Source organism: Staurois parvus, unplaced genomic scaffold (assembly GCF_062004578.1).
Source record: "Staurois parvus isolate SC_StPar_1 unplaced genomic scaffold, SC_StPar_1.0 ptg000006l, whole genome shotgun sequence".
Classification (NCBI taxonomy): Eukaryota; Metazoa; Chordata; class Amphibia; order Anura; family Ranidae; genus Staurois; species Staurois parvus.
In genome coordinates, this window is record NW_028317802.1 from 12,999,465 (window position 1) to 13,024,958 (window position 25,494).

The 25,494-nt window shown below is 40.1% G+C and overlaps 1 protein-coding gene and 1 long non-coding RNA gene across 2 annotated transcripts in view; one reads left to right on the plus strand and one right to left on the minus strand.

Moving 5' to 3' along the window:
- Nucleotides 1-24,940, plus strand: part of APBB3 (amyloid beta precursor protein binding family B member 3) — a 113,958-nt gene extending 89,018 nt beyond the window's left edge. Inside the window, exons 9-13 of the mRNA XM_089661907.1 lie at nucleotides 3,669-3,756; nucleotides 10,136-10,219; nucleotides 13,217-13,332; nucleotides 23,028-23,210; nucleotides 23,456-24,940. Of these exons, the coding sequence (XP_089518033.1) occupies nucleotides 3,669-3,756; nucleotides 10,136-10,219; nucleotides 13,217-13,332; nucleotides 23,028-23,210; nucleotides 23,456-23,683 (699 nt within the window). The 3' untranslated portion in view covers nucleotides 23,684-24,940. The remainder of the gene's footprint in view (nucleotides 1-3,668; nucleotides 3,757-10,135; nucleotides 10,220-13,216; nucleotides 13,333-23,027; nucleotides 23,211-23,455) is intronic.
- LOC149474356 (uncharacterized) lies at nucleotides 17,046-20,228 on the minus strand. The gene is made up of 2 exons (XR_016308331.1): nucleotides 19,887-20,228; nucleotides 17,046-17,422 (listed from the first exon to the last, which is right to left on the minus strand). It is a non-coding gene; the product is annotated as an uncharacterized LOC149474356 (long non-coding RNA).
- Nucleotides 24,941-25,494: the final 554 nt, after the last annotated feature.

A 25,494-nucleotide genomic window follows, 5' to 3' on the forward strand; every position in this document is an offset into this window, starting at 1 on the left:
GATGGGGGAGTGGTGGATAGTTTTACAATGCGACTGATCACCAATTGTTGTGGGATTGTTTTTAAGGCTTGATTTAGAATGCCAATGACCACAATAATTTGGGGGGTTTGTTTGGAGGGGGGGGGGTGTTAAAATGCCACTGACCACCGATGGTTGTAGGATTGTTTTAGGGGGCAGTAAATGTTTTGGATTTGTCCACAACATTTATTCAATGCACACAATGAAATTTACATCTCTACGAAACTCTTTTCCACTCATTTTCACGCAACTTCAGTGGATAGCTTGTAAAGGTTCTACAAACTTTAACCACCACAATACCAGTTTCCTCATTTTCAAAAATTTATGGCAAAAAAAAAATCACTTTGAGATGCTTTTCAAAAAAAAGTGGTTATTTCCAGGGTGTTTGTAATGTCCTGGCATTTTTAATCTATATGTTTTATAACAAAAAGTAAGGAAGACAGTTTTTTTTTCAAATTTAGTCTTTTTTCCTTTATATAGTAAGGCCTCTTTCACACGGGGCATATTCTGTTCCAATCATCAGGTGATCCACTCACAAATCCCCTGCTGATCAAAGCCGAATGGGCGGATGACACATCTGTGTCCGCTCAGTTTCTGCAGAGTGTATATGGACTGAGCCCACTCTACTCTATGGGCGGCTGGGAAGTAAATGGACTCAGCTGTTCATTTACACCCGACTACCATCCAATCCATTTAAAAGGAACAGGACAGATCCTTTTCCGTTTTTTTTTTTTTTAAGCGAATTGGATGGGACCCAGAGGTAGGCAGGTGTTAATAGACACAAGTCTGTTTACACCTGCCTGTCCATAGGAATGGATTGACCTTCCAATAAGGTGTGCCTGAAAAGCTGACAGGTGGACTTGATCGGATCGCCTGTGTGAAAGGGCCCTTCATAATAAAAAAAACAGTGGTTGTTAATACAACCACATGAAAGAAAGATATAAAATACATTTGGGTACAGTGTTGCATGATCAAATAATTTTCATTCAAACTGTCACGCCACTAATAAAAGGCCTGGACGGAAAGTGCATGTACATTTTACTAGGGTTGAAACTGAGGTGATTAAATCCTAACTTTTAAACAAGAATAGACATACATTTTAGAAAACAGGGACTTTGCAAGCACCAAAATATTACAACAAAAAAAATATATAAAAACACCATTTTATTGAATCCAATTTTAAAAACACAAAGCTGTAAACAAACATATTTGTATGATGTCATAATCAACACCTTAATATTTTATAGAACGTTTGTGCTGTACTCTACTGCTCTCCCCTGAAGAAGATTCAAAATATAAATCTTATGAATTGAAACGCGTTGGAGTTTCTCTTCTTGGTGATATGCAGCCAAACCATTGCCATTTTTGTACAATGCTATGTACAATGTATTTTTCTTTTTGTTTTTAAAATTGGATTCAATAAAATGGTGTTTTTATATATTTTTTTGTTGTAATATTTTGGTGCTTGCGAAGTCCCTGTTTTCTAAAATGTATGTCTATTCTTGTTCTATGAGTTGGGATAAGCACCATTTATATTTGGAATAATTTACCAGTACCATACACTTTAAATCCTAACTTTGTTACTTCAAATACTAGTCACTAACAGATGCAGCAGCTGTCAATGTTGCATGAACTGTATGTAGCCTTAGCTACATACAATGTACAATGTTGTGTTCTGGGATCAGGATGGGGAATTCCTGTCCTGCTCCCGAAACAAAATTGAGTCAGTCTGAGCATTGCTTAGCCATTCACAGAAAACAATGTATTCTATAAATGAATACAAGACTACCTCTGAATGGCTGAGGTGGAGAGGTGGGCGGATCACGTCACAATACAATACAATGCTTCTTGTAAATAGTTCAGTAGCATTCAGCCTGTCTCAATCTTATTCTGGGAACGGGATGAGAAGTTGCTGTCTCTGCTGGAACACAGCACTGTATACTGGAGCCGATTAAGGTAAAAAAAAAACCTTCAGGCTTTAGAACCACTTTAAAGCTTTTGGAAACATTTAGTTTTTTTAAGGTTGCGAGTACCTTGTTTTGGCAGGTACCTGTTCCCACTTCTGACCAGACCACCTAGGCAATCCAAGTGGAAGTCCCCTTCCCCATTTGCCCACAGCCACTGAGAGACCATCCACAAAGCACGGTGCAGCTCATGCTTGCACAGTGAGAACCCTTCCCTTAGTAAACATGCCAGTAATCGATACCCGAAGACCGGTGAAGAACCAGCCCAGGCGAGCACAATACTGGATCCCTGGACAAGTAAGTGTCCTTTTATTAACCGTTTCCCATTCACGCTATAGGAGAAATACTGCTACAGGGCAGCACAGGTGTGCAAAATCACGTATATATGTGATTTGCAGCTCCAGGTAGGGGGCGCACATGAACCACACGTGCGTCCTACCCGTATCGCCATTCATGGCCTCGGGTGTCAATCACCGGTTACTGGACCGTGATTACTCGCCGGCGCCAAGTGATCGCTGAGTATTACCAAAGGTGGAAAGAACTTTATGTAAACAATACAGTTCTCTCCCCTGTCAGCTCCTGCACACTGTTTTGTATGGCTCTGCATAGCAGAGCCATACAAAGCAGTGTGCTTACAGTTGAAAGCACACACACAGCATACTGTGAAACAGCACACAGTTAACTCTGTGATCGCCCCACATGTTAACCCCTTCCTGCCCAGTGCCATTAGTACAGTGTCAGTGCTTTTTATTAGCACTGATCATTGTATTGGTGTCACTGGGGATGCCAGTGAGACCAAGTCAGTTCCCCCCCAGTGTCAGAATGCCCGCCGCAGGCCCGCAGTCCCACTATAAGTCGCTGATCGGGCACCCTTTAGGTACGCATGCTCAAGGGAGAGAGTGGGACACTGCATGGTGCAGACTTTAGCTATGCAATCTGCCTATACGTACATTTTATGATTACATTCTATCAGGCCTGCTTCTTCAACAGTATTAGGTAACTGATCAGCATAGTACAGCTAAACTCTGCACCCTCCAGTGGCCAACAGGGAGGAACATGCTTGTCTAAAGAGTTACCAGGTTTGTGCTCTTTCATTCTGACTCATAACTCACCATCACTTAGCCCCGGCTCACATATATGCGGCCGTGTGGGCCGCCTTTTGCGCGGACACAAGAGCCCATTCATTTGAATGGACTCCTGTGCCCCGTGACACGCAGGGAAGAAGTCCCTGCACTTCTTCCAAAAACGCAACCCGCATGGGAACCTTAGTTCCAAGTATGGTTGCTTTTTCCAGTGCGGGTGGTGTGTCATTAGAACTAATGGCACCCACCCACATTTCTCTGTGCAGGTGGTGCGGCTGCACGGATTTTCATGCAGATCCGCAGCGGCACCACCCGCACAGATGTGAACCAAGCCTAACACTCTCTACTCTCAGTGCATCTCAAAGGGTGACTACAAAGGGAGATATTGAGAGAGCAGAATCATCAAGGAAATGAATGCATTGATCTCTGGAATAATTCTAAGGTATTAATGGGGATTAAATGTTCACAGAAAAAAAAACCCAGAATGAATCTACTGAGAACTGAAACTTGAAGCATATATGTACGTTTTTTGTTTTTTTTTTTCACTTTGGTTAAACTTTAAATTTGAATTATAAATATACATTTCAACTGTCTGTCTGTACAGATCATGGCTGAAAGAGCAGTGGCCAGTAACGCCATCACTCGTTCTGTTACGTTAGAGACGATCTCACCAGAAGACTTACCAGTGCAAGGTTGGGAGATAATTAAAATGATTATAGAAAATAGATTGCATTTTAAGCAAGACAGCAGATCACTGTGTCACTGCTTCTAGCATCATGTACCAGTGTAACTTCATAATATTGCTTAATTGCTTAGTGTATTCTATGAATGCCATTATGCCATGTGTCATACTCAAAGTGGACCTCCAGCTAGTTTTGGCTAAGGAATTGCACATCTGCCAGCTTTTATTAGTGAATCTTTTCCTAAATTTGTCCCGGCGACCACAGCAACTGGGAAAGAAAATGAGTGGAAAACCAAAACTTGACAGTTGTCCCTGGAATGTAAGATTACGGGAAATGTACAATGCTGACAACTTTTCCTGTGATAACTAGCAAAGATGGTTTTTCCCCTCTCTTTAGAGAAATACCTAAACAGTTACTATTGTGTTATTGGGACAGAAGTGAAGGAAAAACTGCCCTATCCAATAGGGCAAAAACAATACAAACCTGACAGAGGTTCTAAGCCCTCTCCCAAATTATCCAAAAAAAAAAGGTTTCATTTTTAAAATTAAAATTATGGAGTGCTAACAATTTACACAGCACTTCACAAATTATTTATTTACATCAGTCTCTGCCCTCAAGGAGCTTACAATCTAAGATCCCTATGTCACATGCATACATACACATATGTGGGCCAATTTATATAGGAGCCAATTAACCTATCAATGTGTCTCTTGGAGTGTTTGAGGGAACCAGTGTACCCAGAGTAAACCCACACAAGCACAGGGAGAACAAACAAAAGTGTTGGCTAGAGTTCCACTATATGTCATATTAAACATAACATAGGAAGGCGTTTTGGGAAGGGTCACAGGCAAACAGTATTTCCATGTGAACTCAACATTCCCTTTTAATCTTACTTAGATGCAGAAAATGTATCATCCTAGCACATATTTAATGCTAATATTAGAAAAGAAATTTATTATTCCCTCTTGTTAGGCCTGGAAAACTACCCACATTTAATGAGGGAACATTTGCTTCACACATTGTAACACAAACAGATGGACATTTTGTTTCATATGTCTCAGTCAACACATTTCACTGCCTATGATGCCAAAATGGAAAAATATATTAATGTAATAATATTTCCAATCTTTAGATGGAGTTATTTGCATGCCAGTAGTTTTGACAGCCTAGACCACGGGGCAGCTAAAATAGGAAAGAATGTAGAATGGGCTGGGAACACATTGCAAACATAAATTTTACTTTATACAGATTCAGTTGTTTTCCATGTAATGCCATGTAAAAAGTTAGACCTGCTTCCAAGGACACAGACTTTCCATCGGACTAGAGATACCGGTTGGAAAGATTTGGTGACATTTAGACTTATATTAAGAACAGCATTAAAGCTGAGATCTTCTAAGCCTTCATGCATATTGAGAGGGCCACCACCTCACCTTCTGCATCCATACAGAGGTATACTCACCTCAAAGCTCTACAGTTAAAGACACTTAGCCTCCTACATTGGGATTTTCAACAGCTGCTGTTTTTGCCCTGCTAAATTGTTAGTCCTATGTCCACTTTGCAACCTGAAGGAATGTTTCCCTTTTTATCTGGGTCATCACACTGGCATACCCAATAGCAATATGACTGTCAATATAACCCTTGGCCTACAGCATCAACGCAGGGGTATCTTTAGATTTGCTTCACACAAAATGACCAAAAATGCGATGATGGAAGTGTCTTAAAGCTGACAACCACAATTGAATAATGCTTCTATGGGTGCAATGATGGGGCAGAAAGAAGCACAATGTGGCTATTGGTGCAGTAGTAATTGCATCATCTTTAACCATTCTAGTGATGGCACTGAGTAAATTAGCAGGCCGTGTCTAAATTTCCTCAGGTTCTTCTCAGTATGACTGGAAGATATGAACATATAATATACTCTGAATACCTATGATATCCCATATACAATAAATACATTTTTAATGTTCTACACTTACATAAAGGCCTGAGACTAATAATGAGGTCTGGTTACCAGGTAAGATGTGGACCTACAAACGGAGGCTTTATCCCACCCAAAGCTCTACAAAACCTCTAGGCTCTAGAACCCAGAACAGAGCTTATTAAGAAGATTCTGAGAAAATAGTTTTCTTTTCCCTGCATTAGCCATAAACCCCATGTGTATACCTAGATTAGAGAAAGAGAAACCTAGATTACACATACACACTGTCTACAATTTTGCCCGCCAGTGCCTTAGAATATATATTTATTACTCTCAGGAGTGTTTTTAGCATTGTACAGATATAACAAAAGTATTCAGCCTCTTGGCTATTTTACTCTACTTAGACCCTAAGTTTGCTTCAGTCCAGACTGAATTTCTCTTAGACATCCATGTGATCAGAGTGCCTTTCTGAAAGGCCATACAGGCCAGGACATACAATGGGGGAAATTAACATAAAGCCTGCAACACTTTTTTAAACTGAGAATGGAGAGGACCATGCTCTTAATTAAAAAAGGGGGTGCAAAAAAGTATTTCTAATAATTGGATTTTTTCTACTTACTTACCTGTAAATTCCATTTCTTTGAGTACATCATGGGACACAGAGCAGGATGTTAACATGACTATCTGGGTTATGCACCACAACAGACAGGAAGTTCTTCTGTATATACCCCTCCTACACAGGAAATTCCTCAGTTTTGTAGCAAGAAATGAACTCCCAGAAAGAGAGATGGGACCTCTGTGTCCCGTGATGTACTCAAAGAAATGGATTTTACAGGTAAGTAGAAAAAAATCTGGGATGTCCCAAAGCAATGCCCTTGAGGGGAGGGAGACACACATCACAGAAACCCGCCACCAGCCAAAGGAACAGCCAAATAACTCCAGCCAAAGGCAGTATCCCTCTGTAGCTCTGACATCCACTTGGTAGAACCTTGTGAATGTTTGAACTGAAGACCAGGTAGCAGCCTTGAAAACCTGAGCCATTGATAGTGAATCGCCCAAAAGGTTCCTACACTTCTGGTAGAATGCGTTCTTACCCGAAAGGGTGGGGCGGATCCAATGAGAAATAGTTGTCTTGGGCGCTGATTGCCTTTTCCTGGGCCCTTCTGGTATCACAAACAAAGAATCTGACCTTCTGAATTGTGCTGACCTTTCCAAATAGACTCTTATGGCTCACACTACATCCAAATAATTTCTCTTGCCACACTAGGATTTGGGAAAAAGGAGGGTAGGAAAATGTCTTGATTCAATTTGTAGGTAAAAAGGATATATGAAGATGCAATACCACCTTATGATGCAAAATCAAAAAATGGCTTCTTACAAGAGAGCCACCAGCTCCGACACCCTCCTTGCTGAAGTGATTGCAATCAAGAAAGCCACCTTCAGAGTTAAAAGGACTATCAGAGCATCATCAATAAGTTCAAAGGATGGCTTCTGCAAAACTGTCAATACTAAATTTAAGTCGCAAGAGCACAAGGGTGGTCTTACAGGAGGAAGCATATGTGGCACCCCTGCACAAATGTCCGAACCAATCGGTTTGTGAAAAGATATGGACAAAGCTGAAATCTGACCTTTAATGGTGTCTAAAGCCAACTTAATTTCCACTCCTGACTGGAGAAATTAGAGAATTCTTCCAATCACATCTTTCTGCAGATGTAATTTTCTGGTCTCCCACCAGGCGATGTAAGATTCCGCACCTTGTAATAGATGTTCCTAGAAACTGCCTTCCTGGCATTCAGAAGTGGAGTAACCGCTGTGCTTGAAATCCCCCAATCCTCAAGATCTGGGCTTCAATAGCTAAGCCATTAAATTTAGCGAACGTAAAGCAGGGAGGAATATTGGTCTCTGAGACAGGAGGTCCGTTCAGGCCGGAAGAGCCCATGGACCATCCACAGCCATCTTCACAATGTCTGCATACCAGGCTAGCAATATAACCTGAACTACTTCTTCTCTTTTGGAATACTGCGTAAGAGACATGGGAAAGCTGAATCCAAGGAACCACCAGATCGTCTACTCCGATCGTGAGTGGGTCTCTTGTCCTGGACACAAATTTTCCCAACTTGTTGTTGAACTCGGATGCCAATAGATCTATGTCTGGGGTTCCCCAATGCTGGCAAATTGCTTGCCAGTTCTGTATGCCCCAGAATGTGTATTGCTGATAGAAAAGGCACTTGTAACTCTGTCCAATACAGGATTTGGTTTACTTCTTCCTGAGCCAACCAGCTCCTGGTGCCTCCTTGATGGTTGATGAAAGCCATGCAATCCGACTGTCTAAAATTTCAGAGCAAGGCATACTGCCCAAAGCTCCAAGATATTGATGGGCTAACTGTTCTCCAGATGAGACCACCTTCCCTGGACTGTGGCTCCCTCCAGAACAGACCCCCAACCCAAGAGACTTGCATTTGTGGTTACTATTCTCCAAACCACTGGAAGAAAAGATTTTCCTTTTTCCAAATTCTGAGCCACCAACCACTACTTCAGACCCTGTTGAACTTTGTGGGTCAGAAACATACAACAATCCAGTGCTTGGACCTTCTTGTTCCAAACAGACAAAATGTTCCTCTGCAGAGGCCTAGAGTGGAACTGTGCATAAGAAACTGCCTCAAATGAAGACACCATCTTCTCAAGCACCCTCAGCAAAGACATGCAGAAGGACACCTTTTGCTTCTTAAGACCCAAATCTTCTGCCTCAGAGCACGGCTCTTTCCTTGCGGTAGGACAACTTTTGCTCGAACCGTATCTAGGATCAGCCCTAAGTATTTCAGGCTTTGAACTGGCTCCAAAGCCACCTTCTCAACGTTTAGAACCCTGCCTAAACATTTCAACTACCAACCATTTTAGCATGCAGCCATCTGAATAGATCAGTTATGCAGTCCCTTGATTCCTTATTAGAACCTTTTTGTGACTGGTAGTACTCTTAAAGAGAGTTGAACTTCAGTGACCATCACCTTCAAGACACTGGCGAAAAAAATGAGGGACTTCCTGTGTAGGAGGGGTTATATAGGGTAGGACTCCGTCTGTTTTTGTCTGCCAGTGTCCATTCACCTATAGGTGGTGCATGACCCAGATAGTCATGTTTATAGCCTGCTCTGTGTCCTGTGATGTACGATAAAGAAAATATATAGTTTGGGGATTATTCAAAGCAAACTATGCTCCATGTTTTATTTTGTTGAGAAAACACCCCCTAGCATATCTAGCCCTGGCCGTCTTGAGAAGGGTAGATGATTCATGTAGCATTTTCTTCCTCAAATCCATCTGCCCTTAACTCAGGACTGCAAGCAGGAGGGTGTGCTTAACTTTGAAAGCCCATCCACCCCTTTTAAGGACTCAAATCCAGGCCTGTAAACCAGGAAGTAACTGAAGAACTGTAAAAAAAAAGTTTAAAACAAGTAAATATGTTGAATGCTATACTTCTCTATTTACTAAAGCTAGCAGCATAAAGATTAAAAAAAGTCAATGTTAAGTGAGAGATGAAAGAAAAATAAATGCCCATGAAGACTCCTGGAATGTATGACATTGTTTTAGCCTAGGCCAGAAGCCAGGAAGCAACACAAAAAAATGTGAACAAATAAATAATTAAAGTTGAAACGAGTAAATATAGTATAACTTCCTATCTATTTACTTATGCTAGCAGTAAAAATAGTTAATGCTGACTGAGAGAGTTTAGTTCTGCTTTAAAAATACTAACCTTGCACTTGTCACCTGCTTGTTGTGTGTGATGAATATGAAATATTCTTTTGCAGTACTTCATACTTCCCTTACTAAATGTTAATAAAATTATACAACAGTTTAATTTTTTTAGAACTAAACATAATGCATAAATAAGAAAAATATATATTTTCACTTTAAACCCTGTGAACAGCTTTCTAGAATGTTTAGATTTTGCAGGGGATAATAGGAGTAATCATACAAGGACATACAACATGCTGTCCTCATTTGAACTCATGAATCATTGTAACCGTCTAATATGTCAGTGGATATAAAGCTCAGAAGTGGCACTAATCCCCCCATTAATCGGGATATTGCCATACTCAGGCCCTTTGGATGTTCTTAACAAACAATTCAGCCACTGAAAGTTGTTTAAAACATACTCAATGATGAGAGCTGCTGTCATATCATCAGCAGCCATTTACGACTTTTCTGTAGCTATAATACATTTGACATAAAAAAAAAACAAACAGAAAAAAAAGAGGTTGCCAGTTTTGACTAACATATGTTATTTGTTGTTTGCAGCACAGTCATTTTTTTTTTTTTAGCAATTATAAACCAGAAAGCTTTAGAAAACACTGAAGGAAAAATGAAATGTATTGATAATGACCCTTTGCAGCATTTCCATCATTGTAGTCTGCATTATACATTTTGAACGGTTATTTAGTTAATGGATGACAATTTCACATACTTTGTTTGTTCTAGTTGATATTCTGGATACTGTGCGGGAGTCCATTCAGAAATATGAGCTGCTTTTCATTGGCAGCCTTCCCGTCTCAAAGCCAATGGGTGAGTTATTGTAGAGACTGTTTTGTATCCGTTCCTCCAGGGAGCCTTTTATTGCAACAACTAATAAATACTTAGTAAATAATGTGTTCCTTTTTTTTTACCCTCTATGGTATAAGACTGTATTATGTTTCCTCTAAAAAAGTGTACAATTTAATTGTGGATGACGATATCTAGCCTTTTTAAACATATTTCCAAATGTACATATCTCCAAATGTAAAGTTGCACTCAGCCAGAAATAAAAGACACAAATGAATGCAGTCCTGTATTCATTAATACTTTATTAAAAATATATTTCTAATGCAAGCACCTGAATGTCACTTGATATCAGCCTCTTGCAATCCCTGTATGGCAGAGCTCAAAGTAGCAGAGGAAGCCGCAGTACAAGCAGCCAATCAATTCATGTGCTGACAGTGAACATGCTAATAGAAGGAGAAGGCAAAGTGACACAGTGATGAACGTATCTCTCTGCTTCTTCTTCCTACTCGCTGCCCATTCACAAACTGTGGGTTGGTCCATGACAGCATGGGCTCAGAGAAAGTGAGTTGAATGATGCTTGATTCAGCCCAGAAGAAAGAGGACCTCTTGTGGCAAAAAAAGAAATACTGCAAAGACAGCTCCACATTGCAGATAAGTATTGCAGTAAAAGCTTTTTTTTTTATTTGATCATTTAATAGGCTATTTACTCTTTACATTTTTGACTGCAGTTCTGCTTTAAGCTCTTAGGCTCCCTCAAAAACAAAATTATTTCTGAGAAGGCTTTATGGAGGTAGATAATACCTTCATCATAGATTGCTTGCTGAATTCAGAGCAAATACAGTCATGGCCAAAAATATTGGCACCCCTGCATTTCTGTTAGATAATACACCACTCCGCTTTTGTTGCAATTACAAATGTTTAGACCTTCTCATGTTTATTTATTTTGTTTGTATTGGTATGACACAAAAAGTGGAGCAGCAAAAAGACAAATCTGACACATTCCATGAAAAACCCAAAAAATGGACTGGACAAAATTATTGGTACCTTCTCAAAATTGTAAGAAGTAATTAAACTCATCTGTATCAATTAACAGGAGCTGACAATATAGAAATCACACCAGCAACCAGTTAAAATTATGAAACATTGACTCAACCTTTTGAGAACAAAAACTGTGGAAAAGCATGGACAACCTCAAGGTTACAAGTCCATCAAGAAGTTTACAGCCCATGGCACTATAGCTAACCTCCCTGGATGTGGATGAAAGCGAAAAATTGATTAGAGATGGCAATGAAGGATTGTTTGAATGGTGGCTAAAGAACCTTGATCAACACAGGGTACAACTGTGTCAGCTCAAACTATACGTTGCCATCTTAATGAAAAGGGACGCTATGGTAGGAGACCCAGGAGGATCCCACCTCTGACACAGAAACATAAAAAAGCCAGACTGGAGTTTGCCCAAACTTACCCGAGGAAGCCAAAATCTTTTTGGGAGAATGTTCTGTGGACAGAAGAAACAATATTACAGCTTTTTGGTAAAGCCCATCATTCTAATCTTTTCAGAAAAAGAAATGAGGCCTTTAAAGAAAAGAATACATTCCTTACAGTCAAAAATGTTGGAAGTTCACTAATGTTTTGTGGTTGCTTTGCTGCTTCAGGCCCTGTATGTCTTGACCATGTGCATGGCATTATGAAATCTGAGGACTACCAAAGAATTCTGGGGTGCAATGTAGGGCCCTGTGTCAGAAAGTTGGGTCTCTGTCAGAGGTCATGGGTCTTACTGCAGGACAATGACCCAAAGCCTACTTCAAAAAGCACCCAGAAATGGTTTCAGAGAAAGTGCTGGAGAGTACTGAACTGGCCACAATGAGTCCAGATCTAAATATGAGAGAGATCTCAAAACAGCAGTTGAGAAAAGGAGGCCTTCCAATCTCAGAGACCTGGAGCAGCTGGAGAAGAGTGGTCCAGAATTCCAATAGAGAGGTGTAAGAAACTCATTGATGGTTACAGGAAGCTATCGATTTCATTTTTTTTTTCCAAGGTGTATGCTATGAAATATTAAATTGAGGGTGCCAATAATTTTACTATAGCGAGGATCATGCGATCATCCACCACTGTTGTCTTCCATGGACGTCCATGACTTTTTATGTTGCTGAGCTCACCAGTGCATTCTTCTTCCCTCAGAATGATTTGGCCACTCCTAATGTTGCTGCTATCTCTTTGTTTTTTAAGCCTTACAATGGCCTGTTTCACTTTTATGGACAGCTCTTTTGAACGCATGATGTAGGTTCACAGGATTAGATTCCAAATGCAAATACCACACTTAGAATCAACTTTTACATGCCTAATTGATGAAAAAAAATAACAAAGGAGTAGCCCACACCTGGCCATGAAACAGCTTTTGATTCAACTGTCAAATTACTTTAGTCCCTTAAAAAAGGGAGTATGGCTATTCTTAAGAACTGTAATTCCTAAAGCCTTCCTCCAATTTGGATGTACATACCCTCAAATTAAACCTGAGAGTGTGCACTTTCAGCCCATATCCATTATATGACTAAAGCTTGAATATGTTTTGGTAAATACCTGAAAAAATCTAAAATTGTGCCTGTGTCCAAATATATATGGACCTAACTGTATATACTGTAAATGGGCAGCACAGTGGCTAAATGGTTAGCACTTCTGCCTGGCAGTAGTAGGGTCATTGGTTAGAATCCCAACCATGGCACCACCTGCCTGGAGTTTGCATGTTCTCCCTTTCCCTGTGTGGGTTTCCTCCCACACTGCAAAGACATACTGGTAGGTTAATTGGATCCTGTCTAAATTGGCCCTAGTATGTGTATGTATGAATGTACTGTATGTATGTATGAATGTAAGCTAGGGACCTTAGAATATATGCCCCTTGAGGGTTAGGGACTGATGTGAATGTACAATAAACATGCAAAGTACTGCATAAATTGACAGCGCTATACAAGTACCTGTAATAATAATATATATATTTTTTAATAACTAATCTCTTTAATGCAGGGATGGATTTACTGAATGATACCATAGAGAACATAATCAGTACCACACTCAGGGAAAACTGGACAGCTGCTGTCATTGAAGTGACTGATACAGCAGTGACTGTTCACCGGAGAGAGGTAATTCTCTGTAGCATTTATGATTATACTTTTTTTTTTTTTTTACATGTTCCTGTCCTGATTTTCTCTGTGAAAATGGGATTGCTTGCTTTTGTTCAAAATGTTCCAATTTTAGATGGAAATTGAAGTGGAATTGGCAAGTAGGAGATTGCTGTAATTTGCTCTACCCCTCATTTTGCAACAAAAGGAAAAACTCCAAGCAAGAAATTAAAGGAAACCTTTAACAAGAGAAAAATGGAAGCAGGCTTTGCAGTAACTATCAATTTCAGATGTTGAGGTCAGCAATGTCATGCTGATCATTAGATCAGCATGACATGATTATAAATCACTGACCAGGTCAAGAGTTCTGATTTGAAAATGGCTTACTAATTTGCATTCTAGTTCTAGGTCATCATTGAATACAAGGAGCCAAGTAACTAGCATTTTCAGAAGCAGGTCAACAGTGATAGTTTCCATATTCCTCTCAGGACAGGTTTCCTTTAACCACTTGCCCTCCAGAGGATTTACCCCCCTTCATGACCAGGCCATTTTTTGTGATACGGCGCTGCATTACTTTAACTGACAATTGCACGGTCATGCAACGCTGTTAATAAATGAAAATTATGTCCTTTTTTCACACAAATAGAGCTTTCTTTTGGTGGTATTTGATCACCTCTGCAGTTTTTATTTTTTGCGCTATAAACAAAAAAAGACCGACAATTTTGAAGAAGAAAATAATATTTTTGACTTTTTGCTATAAAACATATCCAATTATTTTGTCATAAATTTAGGCTAAAATGTATTCTGCTATGTCTTTGCTGAAAAAAAAATCCAATAAGTGTAAATTAATTGGTTTACGTGAAAGTTATAGCGTTTGCAAATGGCGGTAAATATAAGGGAATTGTTATTTTTATTTTTTTTATACTAGTAATGGCGGCGATCAGCAACTTATAGCGGGCCTGGAGGACTACGGCGGGCATTCTGACACTGTTTGAGAACTGACTAACTGCTACTGACATCCCCAGTGACACTAATACAGTGATCAGTGCTAATAAAAAGCACTGGCACTGTACTAATGACATTGGGCAGGAAGCGGTTAACATCTGGGGGGATCACAGGGTTAAATGTGTGCTGTGTGTGTTTTACTATGTGTGCTCTGTGCTGTTTTACTATGAAGACATGCTGCTTTGTATTTCTCTGCAGAGAAATACAAAGCAGCATGTCCTTGCTGGCAGGAGAGAGACCTGTGTTTACACACAGGTCTTTCCCGTCAGCTTTCCTCGACAATTGACATCCCTAGCCGCCAATGGCAGCGTGGGTAGGGCAGCACCCGCAAATGTGAATCACGTATATATACGTGATTTTGCGCAGCCCTGCCGCCCTGTAGCAGTACGCCTACTATAGGGCAGCAGGCAAGCGGTTCAACTGTACCTCCCCCTCCACCCCCTCTACAAAAAATGGCAATAATATCTAATGCAGTGGACATGAACAAGTACGCTTACCATGTCCAATGCTTCTCTTCTTTACTTTTCTTTCCTATTGTGCCTTTTTCAGGCTGCCTCTGTGCAACCTGTATCCCTGCATCTGTGTTGCCATTTTGAAAATGTATACTGCGTATGCCTGAGATGGAGCAAATGAAACGCGCATGCACTGTACAACATTACATTCATCTGATTTAAAAAAACCCAAAACCTTCCCGAGATTTCATGAGATCACAGGGAGACCGTTTTTTTTAAACAAAAAATGAGTTTGATGCTGTAAAGCACATACACAAGATGAAGTGATCAGTGGTCATGGGCTTTATATTGCGCATGCACAGTATGAGAATACTGCATCTTGCAGCTTAGGTATGAGGTCTCCTTGAAGGTACCAGTGGTGTTGCCTTCCCATGCAGGGATGCATGCTAATGTGAATTTTAGTAAAAGAGGGGGAAAGTCCACTTTAACCACCTCCACCACCCGCCATATAGTAATATGATGGACGCAAGGTGGTTCTCTCGTTCTTGGAGGACATCATATGACGTTGGTATTCCCGAGTGTAGCTCGGGGTTACCGCTTGTGGTACTGAAGCTTTACCCCGAGCTACACTCAGGAATACCGCCAGGGAGGTTAAACATCTGTTTTGCTGCACCTGGAATATATTTAGGTAATCTAAACTGAATGCTCAGTTGGGTTGTTGTATAGCACTTCTAGCATAAGGCAAGCCAAACATGAGTCGAATTCTGAACAAATTTTCTTTAGAAAATCTGAAATTTCGTGCATTCTGTAATCCGATGATGCTACCGTTGATTTTGAAATTCAACCAATCAATGCTTCAATCTCACCACATGTTGCTACAGAAAATAATTTTTGTGGCTGGGAATCTTCTTTCAAGGTCATAGCTCATGCTCATTTCTTTTTCAATTATATTTCTCACACTATTCTCCCATCATTGATTAAAAATTCATACATTTTTCAAAAAATTACCAGCTTGTACAATCACTCAAATTCGACGGCAGCACAAAAATCCCATTGCCCCCCATCCGTCACACTGCCCCCACCTGTCACTTTGCCCCACACCTGTTCCACTTCCCCCCTCCTGTCCCCCACATTGTCCCACTACCCCCCATCTCTCCCCACTACCCCTCACCTGTCACTCTGCGCCCCTCCTATCCCGCTGCCTCAATCCTGTCCCATGCCCCCTGTCATGCTGCCCCCCACCTGTCCCTCTGCGCTCCTCCTGTCCCACTGCCCCTATCCTGTACTACGCCCCCATCATGCTGCCCCCCACCTGTCCCTCTGCGCTCCTCCTATCCCACTTCCCCTCACCTGTCCCTCTGCGATCCTTCTGTCCCACTGTCCCTCTGCACTTCTCCTGTCCCACTGTCCCTCTGCGCTCCTCCTGTCCCATGCCCCCCATCACGCTGCCCCCCTACCTGTCCCTATGTGCTCCTCCTGCCCCACACCTGTCCACGTAGGAAATGGACTACTTCATAAGAATTTAGGGAGTTTTTGGGGGGCTAATATAAAAAAAGATGATATACTTACCTGCTCTGTGTAACAACATTGCACAGAGCAGTACCTTTCTTTCTCTCTGGCGGTCCCCACCTGAGCGCTCTCTTGTGAGACCAGGAAGAGGGGGGAGCGGTGTCACAGCCGGGACATCGCTGGATCATGAGAGGAGGCAGGTAAGTGTTTTCATGGATGGTGTGGAGAGGAAGTAGTGGGGAGTTTTCACTTAGACTATGGAGCCATTTTAAAGTTTGTCTCAACCCAGTCATAAAAATATAATATATTGCAGCTTACAGTGCTTAGATGGATCACTACATTAGTTCCTTTACCAGGATTTTTTCATTTGGTGATCTTCCCAGTAACACACTTCCTGTTAAAGGGTGACATTGCCCACTGTACTGTACCTATAGAGGAGCAGCGTTGTCACCCTTGGACAGGAATTGTGTTAGAACTACAGAACACCATCCACCTCTCCTCTTCACCATAACATTTTTGTGTGTACTTATTGCACACAAATACATCTGATATGGTAAGGGTTGCTTAGTATATTAAGCAAACATGTTCCATCTAAAGTAAGGTTTGAATCATGTGGAACTTGAGGGGACATTTTCTTCTCCTATATATATATATATATAATCTTTTGGTATGGTACAATCTGATTAACCATTGCATTCCACTGTAACACACAAATGGAAGAAAGATTCATCCAACATAAAGCAATGGCATTATGGTTCAGAAACAATGTTTCTCTCCAACAGTATATTTAAAAGGGAGCAAATAAGAGGAGTTAAAGTGGAACTACACCGCATCTCAGCACCACAAACCAAAAACATTATTTAATTTACTTTTGATATTCAGAGCAAACTCCCCCATCCATCCATGTCTCCATGCTTTATTTTGCTGAGAAATCATTTTGAAAAACACCCTTCTAGTATTTCTGGCAGTGGCCATCTTAAGTAAGGGCGGACGATTCATGTAGCATTAACTTCCTGGAATCCATCTGCTCGTAGCTTAGGCATGAAGGCGGGACAGTGTGTTTAGATGAGAAAACCTCTCCTCCCCTCCTGAAGACTCCTGGGATGTATGCCATCATTTGCCTAGGCATGGGAACCAGGATGTAACTAAAGAAATGTAAAAAGAAAAGTTTAAAATATGTAAAACACAATATCCTTTGCTATCTATTTACTAATGCTAGCAGCATTAGGATAAAAATAGTCAATGATGATTGAGAGAGTGAAGTTCCCCTTGTTAGGGCTTACATACACTTTATTCAGTGTTTCAGTGAGGCTTTGTTTACGCTACTGTGATGCGATTTTGCCTTGATTTGCAGTGTGATTATGTAGTGCGATTTTTGTTGCATTTTGGATGAGGTTTGCATATTCACACTGTAAATATCACAAAAGTTGCACTGGAACCTTTTCCAAAATTGCAGCATACAGAGTCACATTAATGAGAATGGGCGCCATTGAAAACAATGTGATTCTCATGTGATTCTGTGCGACATCTGAAATCTCACTATTGTGAACCAGGTGATACAGCAATGGCGTGCTGTGGCATGCTGAAAGTACATTTATCTTTTAAAATCTGTAGTTGTACACAAGGTCATTGAAATGGCAGTATTTGTGATGAGAAAGGAAACCTAGAATTGATTGTTTTTATAATGATAGCTCCATAATGTTCTATTGAACTGTTCCTCATGTACTTCTTGATACTGCACAGCAGTTCTGAGAATAGGAAATCTGATCAGTGGTGTTGTATTGGAATCAAATGAGTCAGTACCTTTGAGAAATACGTCCACCTACCCTTCCAAGTGCAGTGCCATCAGACAAATGCATTTGGAGTGTTTTCAAGATTGTAGTAAAAGAGAATAATGAAGAGGTTATACTGCAGAGGTCTGCATTGCCTGATAAAGCAACTGTCAGTCTGGGTTTATTGTTAGCATTTTTTCTTTCTCTGTATGTTGTATCCATGTTTATTAATTTAAAAGAAATGTTATTTCTCTATATTTGTTCATTCATGTAATATGTGTCCTGTTGTCAATTTTGTAATTGCTGCCTATAGATGTGCTACTCTAATTAGAGCTGACACCGTATTCTTGGACCCAAAACATCAAATTTCAGTACTGCAGTGAACCTGCATGGACACAGGCTCACGTTAAGCCAATCTCCAGCCTGACCTTCAGCCTTACAAAGTTGTATAAGCCTCTTTCCTATCCTGAAAATACTTAGTCTTCTTTCACTGCATACTGTGAGCTTCTCATAGTGTGCATTAGTAACCGGTCACAGCGCTGTGATTTAAAATCTAATGATTTGTGTGCAATTTCAGCTCAATTTCAGGTGCAATTTCTGAAGACTTTATTGCTACTTGTGAAGATTTTCAACGATTTCTTGCAATTTGCAGTGCGATTTCCATTATATTCTATGTATGTGAAATCGCAACAAAACTGCAGGAAAAGTAATGCAAGAGCTACCTTAGAAATTGCACTGCAGCAAATAGAAAATGTTAAGACACAGACATTCACATTCATTAGATGCGATTTCAATTCCCACATCGTGCCGGTATGACCGGGCACTTAGAGCCTGCAGTATTTAAGACAGAGCCTGCCTAATTTCCTGGCTGGAGGACTTCCAGATTCTTTTCGCCATTTCCTCCCCAGCCTTACTGGTCCTGGCCCGTCCCTTTCATTCATTGGATTTCAGTGCTTTCATTCATGAAGGCTTAGCATTACATGCGATCGTTATATAGGGCAGCCAAGATACAAATGCAATCTGCCCAAGAACACCCTCTCGTCCAGAGCAACATTTACCCATGAAAACATTTTGATATTTACATAACTCCTCCTAAGAGCCAGCCTACTGTTTGGATAAGGTCTGAAGGCTCCTAAGAGGAGTACTGAAGCAGGGTATTGTATTGTTCTTCGGAAAAAATGCACAGCACCCAGTTGACCCTCCCACCAGCCAATATCTGTCTGCATGGCATAGAGAAACACAGAGATCTAGTGGCATGTATTTAAAACTTTTTTTTTTTAATTCGGAAATGCAGTGCAAAGGTGGGATCAGTTCCATGTGTCAGATATTCAGCCATGAGAAGCAGCTCTCAGTAACTCTGTCAAGTTTACTGGGAAAGGAATTGAAATCTCCCCATTGGGGGAACCCAGAATGAAATATAAAAAACTGGCAAATGTTCTAATCATTTGCCACAAAAAAATTTGCTGTATTTGAATGGTTTCTTCTCACAAGGGGAATCAATGGGAAATCTTTCCAGCATGAACTTGAACATCAATAAATACTTGAACTGCTTTTAACTCCTTATACTATTCAAATAAAGAAAAAGTTACGACTGGCGTTAACTTGGATATCAAATTAATTTGCTAAAGAATTTGTTTACAATGTTTCTATTTATCCCTATCTTCCAGTGCACAAAAACTGTAGAAAGAAAACCCCTTATATGAAATGTTGCTCATACTGACACGTTAACCATAACAGGTAAACGTACTCAGGGTACATCTCCAAAACACGCGTGTGATCTTGTCTCCAATATCTTAATAAAAATGAAGCTATTACCTCAAGAGAAGCATGTAAATACCTTTCTTTCTGCTGCCCCTGCCGTTGAACGCTGTTCTTTGCATAGCAATAGACCCCTGTTGTCTGCTGGAAAACCCACTCTTCTGAGAGTGTTGATCTCCTGTGCCCCGGGCAGTACTCACTGGTTCTTCTGCTGACCTCCACATCATTACAGGACAATATATCCAGGATATTTCCAATCTGGGTTGCTTTAAGGAGACTGCTGATGTTTGGGGGCATCTTGAGTTAGAAAATTAACCTATACTCTATGTTAGGTTTAGCAGGGCTTCTGAGCTCGGAGCTTAGTCCATTGCATATAGCTGGAGCGGAGCTGATCACATTTTCTAGATAAGCCCCAGAGCTGATGTTTTTGGAGCTGATGTGGACCTGAAATTAGAATGTAGCTAAGCTGCAAAGTCTAGAGCTGGCAACTGTGTTTTTTTCAGTGATACTTAACATGTCTGTCAAACATTTAAAATAGAATAGGACAGTATGTAATCAATTTTATAGTCTAACTAGTGAAATACTATATTATTTAACCACTTGCCCTCCAGAGGATTTATATCTGCCCTTCGTAAACAGGCCATTTTTTGTGATACGGGGCTGCATTACTTTAACTGACAATTGCGCGATCATGCAGCGCTGGACTCAAATGAAATTTGCGTTCTGTTTTCCCAGAAATTCTTCTTTCTTTCGGTGGTATTTGATCGCCTGTGCATTTTTTATTTTTTGCGCTATAAACAAAAAAAGACCAAACAATTTTGAAAAAAAAAAATATTTTTGACTTTTTGCTATAAAACATATCCAGTAAAAAATTTTAAAAATCAAATTTTGTCATATATTTTGGGCAAAATGTATTCTGCTACATGTCTTTGCTAAAAAGAAATCCCAATACATTTAAATGAATTGGTTTACGTGAAAGTTATAGCGGCTACAAAGGGCGGTATATATACTGGAATTAAAATAATTTTTTTTTCTATACTAGTAATGGCGGCCGTCAGCAACTTCTAGTGGGACTGGGGTGGGAATTCTGACACTGGAGGGGAACTGACTAACTACCACTGATAATCCCCCAGTGACACTAATACAGTGATCAGTGCTAATAAAAATGTACTAATAACATTGGGCAGGAAGGGGTTAACAACTGGGCCAATCAAAGGGTTAACTGTGTGCTATTTTACTATTTTGTCTGTTTGCTTTACTGTGTAAGCACGTTGCTTTGTATTGCTCTGCTATGCAGAGCATTACAAAGCAACGTGCTGGTGCTGACAGGGGAGAGATCTGTATTGCTTACATACAGACTTCTCCTCTGTCAGTGTTTCTCTGCGATTGCTGGGTGCAAGCTGGGAATCGCTGGCCGGGCAGTGATTGACAGCTGTAGGTGTGGGTAGGGCAGCGTGCGTGCGCATGTGCCCCCTACCTGTAAATACATAATCACGTATATATACGTGATTTTGCGCAGCCCTGCAGCAGTATTTCTACTATAGGGCAGTCTGGAAGCGGTTAATTATACTTTCTTATAACTATTTTTGTCAGTCTTTGTATAGGTTTTGTGATATACCCTGATGCAATACCTGAAAAAAGAAAAAACATGGAGTTTGTCATGTAGCTTTAACTGTATTAGAATCTCCGCTGAGAAATAATTCCATTAATGCACTTAGTACTTTCTTTGAACTTTTAGGTGATAGGCAGCCTCATTTATTAAAGCCCAACTCCAGCTCAAACATTTTTTAGTGTCTGTATCTTCCTGTTCAAATGACAAACAATCTTCCTATTTCCATAGGTGGAAAAATCTCAACAATTCAGCTAAAAACTAAGCCTTATTCAAATATCTCCAGGTCTATGGGCCTTCAAGATATTCCTTTGTTTTTGGCAAACATTTGCTGACACTACTTCAATCACGCAGCCCCCAGAATAGCAAGACAGGGCTGTGGATGGATTGTTAAGTGTTTAGAGGACCATATAACTATAATATAATCCTTTGCAGGCCTGTCACTATCAGACCAATTTGCTAATGTTTTTAACAGTTTTTACTGCCTCCAATTCACAGAAGTGCACTAATTGCCCTGCTACCATTCCAGTCATGCCACTAGTAGTCCCTTTCCCTGCTGTCTCAGGCTCATAGTAATTTTTTTTTTGCCTTGATATTAAGAAGCTTAAAGAAGGAACCCAGTTCCCACCTTCTAGGCAGGAATAGCCAATAACACTCCCTTCTTTAACATAAGTTATACAGTACATTTGTTAAGGCTAGAAAGTCCCACCTATATACATTCCATGTTTCCATTAGACAGGACATTCTTTCACTATAGTTTGTCTTAGAAAAATCCAAATATTTTCTTTAATAAATGTAGACCTGCAATGAATCCTAACATTTAAAACCATTTTTACAGAGCATATAGTGCCATATCGTGCCAGAAGAAACGTTTATTCTTATATAGTGATCCTCAGAGTTCTACCAAAGCACCTTTACAAATGTAGTAATAATCATTATTATTATTATTATACAGTATTTATAAAGCGCCAATAGTTCGCTCAGCGCTGTACATTACAAAGGGGGACAGAACATGCGACAGAACAATACCAATACAATGCAAAACATGAGGGGATCAAGGGCCCTGCTCTTTCGAGCTTACAATCTAGGAGTTTACAATCATGCACTTTATATTTGTTTGGCAGTGTACAGAAGCTGAGCAGAAAAGTTCAGAATATGTTTTTGAGCTGGAACAGCCCTGGAACCTGAGTTTGGGGTGTGAAGCAGCTCTGGAGTCCAAACCTCAGTTTTTGCAGCTCCTTGAAGCTGGATTTGAAGGTTTGCTTAGACTCTGGAGCCAGCCTGGAGCTGAAGCTCAACTGCTGGAACCACTCCAGGGTGGGAACTGGCCAACATGAAGCACAATCAACCCTACTCTATATCTACACTGTATGGTCCTCTGTTTTAGTATCTGTACTATTTTCTTTTTTCTACCATCTCCAATAAAACTGTAAGGGAACAACAGGTTAGAACCTAGCTGGCAGCAGGTTAGGACAGTAACCACTACCTTTCCAGTCTCTCTAACATGAGGCAAAAACTATTATTTACAGAACTGCTTTCTCCTGCTAGAGGCACACTTTATGTTATATTCATACTCTTATATGGTAACGGTTGTACATTTTAATGTTTCAGGTTCCCGAAGAAGAGCCTCTCTGGCAATGCTCAGTTCGATATGTGACATTTATGGGTATTGGGAAAGATTCTCATACATTTGCAATGATCGTGGATGTAGGCAAGCAGTGTTTCCAATGCACAGTATTCTGGTGTGAGCCAGATGCCGGACATGTCTCGGAGGCAGTACAGGCTGCATGTATGGTAAGTGGTGTGAAGGTGTCCTAGGAAGATGACTGACACTTGCCACTCATCTTTATTTTGAAAGGAGAACATTTTTGTAGCAGTCCTTATCCCCTATTATTGTTGTCTCAGGGCAAGACTCCTGTTCCTTTGGAGTTTTTTCAATTTTCTGACTTCCATTCCTGTTTCTACTGATTCTCCTGGGTCAATTTTAATTATTGAATTGCCTAATAGGTCCTTAATCATGTGACTCTTTTATTTATCAGGTTCAGTATCAAAAATGTGTCGTAGCATCATCGACACGGATGAAGCCCAAAGTTGGACATGGCAAATCCCTTCTGAAAATAAAGAGGACTACATCTGTGGACTCCCCCATTTCTCCTTTTATGTCATCAGGCCACACCCTTCAGAAAAATGGGGGGACAAGTAAAAGAAGAGGAGTCATGGCTTTCTTTGAAGCATTTAAGCAGAAACATGTCAGGCATAGCCCTTAGATTAGAACAGAGATACAGGGAAGATATCTTTTTTTAGTTTATTGCCTGTTTTATAGATATTATAGAAAGTTTGTTCTGTCATTTGAGAACTAACAGTTGTTTACTATAAAGTGATTCTGGGATAATTCCTGGTGCTGAAATTCTGCTGTGCTATATTAGTAAGTTACAGTAACCAGGTAGAGGTATTTGATGAAAATATGCAGTATGACACTGAAGATTAATTAATAGCATGGTACTGTATATGCATATCAGTGATCAATTTTCAGCTAATTAGTGCCCATACTGACAAATCAGATTACAGCTTTTATTAACAGTAATGAAGGCTGTTATCTATTTGCTATGAGCTATAATACCACATGGTCCTTTGTGTAGGGTGCTCATAGGGAAAATAATTATTTTGTTTTTGGTGGAGGGTGATTAGGGCACTCTGTATGTAAAACTATACCTACCTCTGAGTTTGCCACTATACTCTTCCTCCCATTGCTTTTTGTTAGAACTGTGCATCAACCCCAGGTACTACAATTGACTATCTTCTAATATACTAACAGGCCCAACAGTGACATCAGCAAGGGGGGAGAATGCTAAAGAAACATGGGTTTTCATATATTAGCAAGTGTATCTATGTACAAAAATGTATCCAGGGCCATAAAATATTGTAAGGAGTGAAGCACCATGATCAATGTACAGTACATTTTGCAAGCCCATTCAGTACTGGTCTGACTTCATTACCTGAATTCTGATTGGTTGCTATGAGTTACTGTACTTTTCCTCTTGCACTCTTAATTCATAAGCCAAAATGTGTCCTAAAAAACCATTGCACACACCTAATTATTTTTGTTTTTCAAAGGTCACCTACTTTTAAAAGAAAGAATAAAAAAATATATGCCTTGCAAGCCTTCTTACCACATAGAAATCCTTAAATGCATTCCAAGCAGCATAGAGTATTGTATTATTTGAAGGATTTGTTGTATATGGAAGAAATTATCTACTTTGATGCTGTACCAACCACAGCTGCCAGTGCTGCAGCAAGTGTGGGGACACATAGACCAAGGAGACAAAGGCGTGTTGTTCCTTATGTAAGAAGTAGATGTAAAGTCTATTGAAAGTATTTGTTAGGTGATGTAAATGTTAATCCTCGCTCTGTGTTTAAGGAATGAACTGCACTGTAAAATATGCTTTAACTGTAAATATTTAATAGCACCACTAGTTTATCGGTGGAATTGTTCTTAATAAATCTGATGCATTGGCAAAAAAAAAGGTATGAAAATTATTTTTAATTTCTCATGTCGGGCATCTGACGTTATTATTAAAATGGTATAATTTGTAAAGGATAAAACACAACTCCATCTCAGGTGCAGAACTGTCTGTTTGAACATTGTTAGTAACAGCCAACCCAAGGCGTATGGTTTTTAATGTAAATTGGTGAGCTAAATTGCCACATGGTTTCATATATTTATAGCAAACTCCTTTGGCGAGAGCTCTCCTTAAAGCGGAATTCCAGGTTGTTTTTTTGCATAGATACATTGGTGCAGCTTGGACCAATGTAAGTATACACATTCCATATTTTGGCTAATCCATGTGGAAGCAGAGAACTTTAGTAGTTGCTGCTACTACAGTGATCCTGTCTGGTTTCCAGGATCCATGCACTAATCACAGGGGTTCACTTGCTTGGCACAGGTGCCATTCAGAGAACATCTTGAATTCTTCTCAATGGATGTAAAGCGTTCTTAGATTGGACAAGGTGGAAAGTTAGGGTAGACACTTTTCATTCAAGGGAAAAAAAATACAAGGAGTTCCCTAAATCCACTAGT